General features: G+C 38.9%; 1 protein-coding gene across 1 annotated transcript; it reads right to left on the reverse strand.

The window, feature by feature from the left end:
- Positions 1-2,684: 2,684 nt before the first annotated feature.
- LOC148022911 (dirigent protein 2-like) lies at positions 2,685-3,302 on the reverse strand. The gene has a single exon (XM_087695276.1). The coding sequence runs from the start codon at positions 3,300-3,302 to the stop codon at positions 2,685-2,687; it is 618 nt and encodes a 205-aa protein (XP_087551402.1).
- Between the last annotated feature and the right edge of the window lie 1,494 nt (positions 3,303-4,796).

The following is a 4,796-nucleotide window of genomic DNA, read 5'->3' on the forward strand; positions in this document are numbered from 1 at the left end:
TCCCCTCATGTTTTCTCACTCATTCTTCTCTCTCCCTCTCCCTCCCCTCTCTCTCTCTCTCTCTCTCTCTCTCTTTCTTTGTTATCTTTCATGTTTATTCTCTCTCTCTCTCTCTCTCGTTCTCTTTTCCTTTTCTTTTCTTCTTCTCCCTCTCTTTCTCTCGCAATGCACCTCATTCTTAAGAAAAAGAAAAAAAGAACAAGAACAAACCAAGAGGAGGATGGTTTGTTTGTCTCCTCTTCGCGACAAACCCTCTCTTTGTTTCTCTCCATCCCCTCGTGTTTTCTCACTCATTCTCCTCTCTCTCTCCCTCCCTCTCTCTCTTTCTCTCTTTCTTTGTTATCTTTCATGTTTATTCTCTCTTTCTCTCTCTCTCTCTTTCTCTCTCTCTCTCTCTCTCTCTCTCTCTCTCTCTCTCTCTCTCTCTCGTTCTCTCTTCCTTTTCCTTTTTTCTTCTCCCCCTCTCATTGCCTCACTTTCTCTCTCTATGCACCTCATTCTCAACAAAACAAACAAAAGAAAAGAAGAAAGAACAAGAACAAACTAAGAGGGAGCAATGTACTCACCACAAACGCCCGAGGATGGATTCTTCATCTCCTCTTCGCGCCGTCCCCTCTTCTTCCTTCATCCACTTCCTCCTTTTCTTCGCGAACGGCGGCGGCGGCAATGATAAGAAACTCTTCTTCTCTCTCTTTCTCGCTTCCTCTTCCTCTCTCCCAAGGCATGATCTCTTTCGCTCTCTCTTTCGCTCTTTGCAGCAAAAATTCGTGCTCGGTAGGTTTCACGTTTTTTTTTCTCTAAGTACCATCGCTATTTGCGACGCAACGATCCATTGCTATACCCCTATATCCTTACAGTGATAAACAAAAATTGTGTGTACTATTGAGGAATAAAGGCATTGTATTACTATGGAGAAGAATGACCTTCAAGTGGCATTTATTAAGATGTGATTTCAAGGTGCCCTTGAATTGTCAAATGAGGATCAAGAAGTAGATACAAAGATCATACCAAACATTGAAAAGGTCATGCCTACATCTAAGGAGCCCACACCCCCTCTATCTAATGAACTAAGAAAACTTGCACATCTTGTTGCTATTGAGATTTTTAAGGTAATTGAGAAGAATGAAGAAGAAGATGATGATAATAATAATAGTAATAATTTAAAAATACCAAAGAGTAGGAGCAATGTCTTGAAGATGAACAAGTTGTGAATGTATACGATAAACTATTTATGTATTAGATCACTATGGGTTTTGTAGATAAAAATAATTTTCACTTTTCTTGAAGTGAGGTCTCTCAATCTATCAAATTCTATTGTATATTACACTTAAGCATCCACCAAAATAGTTTATATTTGGATATTATAGTTTCTATGTATATATATTAATATAAAATATTCTTAAAAATACAAATATTTTTTTAATCGTATAGCATAGTACTTATAGATTTATTAACTCATATTAGGATTTGAAAAGTTTAGTTTTTATATTTTTTCATACAAGATTAATGTATAAATATTAATTTTTATTTGATAATCTAAAGTTTTACTTATGCAAAAGCAAGTATGCAATATATTTCTAAAATGATAGTATACTAATGATATTTTTTACTGATCAAATATACAAATTGATTAATGATTATACACTTGGTAAATAAATACAAGAAGATCTTTCTTATCAATTAAGCATCACAATTTTTCCAATTAAATTTTTAGTTTTAATATAATTATCATGTACCATGTTCAATTAATTATTTAATTTTAAGAAAAAATAAGCTTATTTTATATAAACTTTTATGATATCAAGAGAGTAACTCTCATTTTAAAAATATTTTTAAATGATATTATTTTTAAAACAAAATTTTGCCTAATTTTTCAAAAGGAGTTATTTTTTGAAGCTTTTTTAGAGAATACAACGGAATCTCCTTAAGAGAAACATGCAACTTACCCAAAAGGTTTGCAACTATGTTACTATTAATTATACCTGAGTGGTCAATAGGACAAAATGAAACTTTGTTCTTCTCAATGTCATAACTATCTATTCCATTTCTCTTAATTTTCATTCGTAGTTAGTACTTATAGTTATATGGTGCTACTAAGATGATTGTTGTAGCATTAGAGTTGCATATATGTTTCTTATCTAACAATGCAACTTGAAATTGAAGACCAACCACATGATTATTTTACAACAATATGCCTTTGCATGCAGAATTTCTCAAATAATTGAACACTAGTATTATTTTACCACAACAAGGCTTGGCATGTAGAATTTCTCAAATAATTAAACAATACTATTAATAAGAGACAAGAGATTGATATATTCTACATAAAATATTCAAATTTAGAGGTGGAGAAAAGATCACGGGTTTTATTTAAAAATAATTAGATATTTTACTATGCCATTGGAGAGGTCATGACACATAGGGTTTGAACTCAAAGCCACACCCCAACTACTACGCCGAGCGCCCATAGATGAGGCATTGGATATATTTCATATTGAACCTTCAATTTATGCGAGCCAAAGCGAGAGAGAGAGAGAGAGAGAGAGGAGAGTATTGGCCGATGGCTACCAGAACACCACTATTTAGCGTACTGCTCTTATGAGGTTACATGGAGACGAAGTTAGAAGAGCTTTATTTTCTTATTGATAAATGGTTCTGTAAAATACAGCTCCTGCGAGAAGAAGCTAAACGAAGAAGTGGACGATGTGCTCGAAGACGTGGTCGTCGCCGGGGGTGCGAAGGTTAGTGACGTGTGAGTAGCCGGAGGCACCAACGAAGGAGCCGGTGCCGCCGACGACGGGGATGTCGTAGGAGGTGAGGTTGATGTTGGCCTGGCCATGGAGGCAGAAGGTGCCGTTGTAAGTGCCGTCGTCGTAGGTGATGGTGTTGAGGACAAGGATAGTGGCGAAGGCTGGGTCCAGGGCGTTATACGCTTCAAAGCCCCGGATGGAACCCAGCTGCCGGGACGACGCCGCGTCCAGCCCAGAGGTGATGTTGTAGTCGAAGATAGCAGTGTGGCCAAAGGTGCCCGTGAGGGAAGGTTTGGAGGGGCTGGTGGTGTAGGTCGCCGAGCTGGTGATCAGGGCATGGACGTAGAACTCCAGGCTGGGAGGGAACCTCGGTTTTAACCTATAATAACTGCTATACAGATCCTTGGGCGACCGGGCTCCGCTACTGTCTACCGCCATCGACAGTAATAGTGCTACAATAACGAATGAAGCCGTATTCCGCTGTGATTTCAGCCGTCCAACTACTGCCGTCCGATCAGTGCCGCCTGGGAGACTGCCAGCTGCCGCCGCCATGTAAGAACAGCGATGGAGAAAGAGAGAGAGAGAGAGGGAGGATCACAGCGAGAGATTCCTGGAGAGAATAGGTGCACCTTCAATCGATCTCACTTCTGAATAGCTCCAGGAGCGCCTACATATTTATAGGTAGGATGCTATGCGCAAATCGTCGTTAATCTAGAACCTTGCCGCAACTTATTCTACAGTAATATGTCATCGACGACCAGTGTTTAACTAGTCTACGTTTTAATCTCACTGCGAGCGATAAGCACTTGTGTGAATAATAATGTAGCCGTGAGTCATATCAAATACGCGTGCAGAGCGGCACTACACTAGACTTCTTATGGGGGTGCTGATGATCTGATGGTGTAAACAGAGCCCGAGTCATTAGCCAAGCGGGCCGGCTCCACGGACTGATATTGACGATCATGTCCCATGATGATCTCTGCATTTGCCATGTAGCGGGTTATCACTCGTTCCGATTCTGGAATGCGATCTTCAACTCGGGACGGGACCTGGTCCTCATCGATATAGCCGGTCTATGTCGACCGAGGTTTATCACACTACGATGTCATCGTCGAGATTTATCGGAATCGATTGGTAAGTATGCTGGTTGATCGAAACACGGGTCCCTACAAGCATTTAAGATAATCTGGAAAACGGGAAGGAAGGTTTGTTCCGGATTTGACTTTGAAGAGGTTGTTCGCTAACTATGTGTTACCTTTCAAGAATGTGGCCGAGCTCTTCTTATGCGTAATAATCGATAAGAAAATGCCGGCCGCTAGGCCCTACGATGTATGTAGGCCATTTTGCAGCAGCAAGCGACAAGCAAAATAACAACTTCACTTAACAATTTATTTTTTATTTTTCTTGTTTCTTTTTATTTTTAATTTTTCTTTTTACTCTCTCTCTTTTCCCCCAAAATTCCCTATGTCGAATTTTCTCTCTCCCTCTCCTCTCTTTTTATTCTCCCTCCTCTCTTCTCTTGTCCTTCTCTCTCTTTCTTTTTTTAAAATTTTTTAAAATATTCTCTTTTATTTTTTTTAAATGTTTTCTTTTTTCTTTCTCTCTTTCTCTCTCTCCTTTTCTTCTCTAAGCTTTTCTTCTCCCTCTCTCTCTCTTTCTCTCCTCTTTTTTCCTTCTCACTCACTTTCCTCTATTTTTATTCTCTCTTTTTAAATTTCATCTTTCCTCTCTATAATTCTCTCTCTCTCTTTCTCTCTCTCTCTCTCTCTTTCTCTCTCTCTCTCTCTCTCTCTCTCTCTCTCTCTCTTTCTTTTTCTTCTTTCTCCCTCTATCTCTCTTAAAATATGTAAATTTTATATTTTCCCTGTATATAATCCTCTCTCTTCTCCTCTCTCTCTCTCTCCTTTTATTCTCTCTCTCTTCACCCCCTTTTCTTCTCCTCCCCTTTCTCATTTTTTTTCTTTTTTTTCTCTCCCTCGGTCTCTTTTAAATTTTATATTTCCTCTCTCTACAATTCTCTCTCCATGTTCTCTCTCTCTCTCTCTC

The sequence above is a fragment of the Lygodium microphyllum genome, chromosome 16, assembly GCF_053477565.2.
Source record: "Lygodium microphyllum isolate KBCC chromosome 16, Lygodium_microphyllum_v1.1.10, whole genome shotgun sequence".
NCBI lineage: Eukaryota > Viridiplantae > Streptophyta > Polypodiopsida > Schizaeales > Lygodiaceae > Lygodium > Lygodium microphyllum.

What these genes read in the sequence shown, in the direction of transcription:
- LOC148022911 (XM_087695276.1), bottom strand. Translation starts at nt 3,302, where the DNA reads ATGGCGGCGGCAGCTGGCAGTCTCCCAGGCGGCACTGATCGGACGGCA.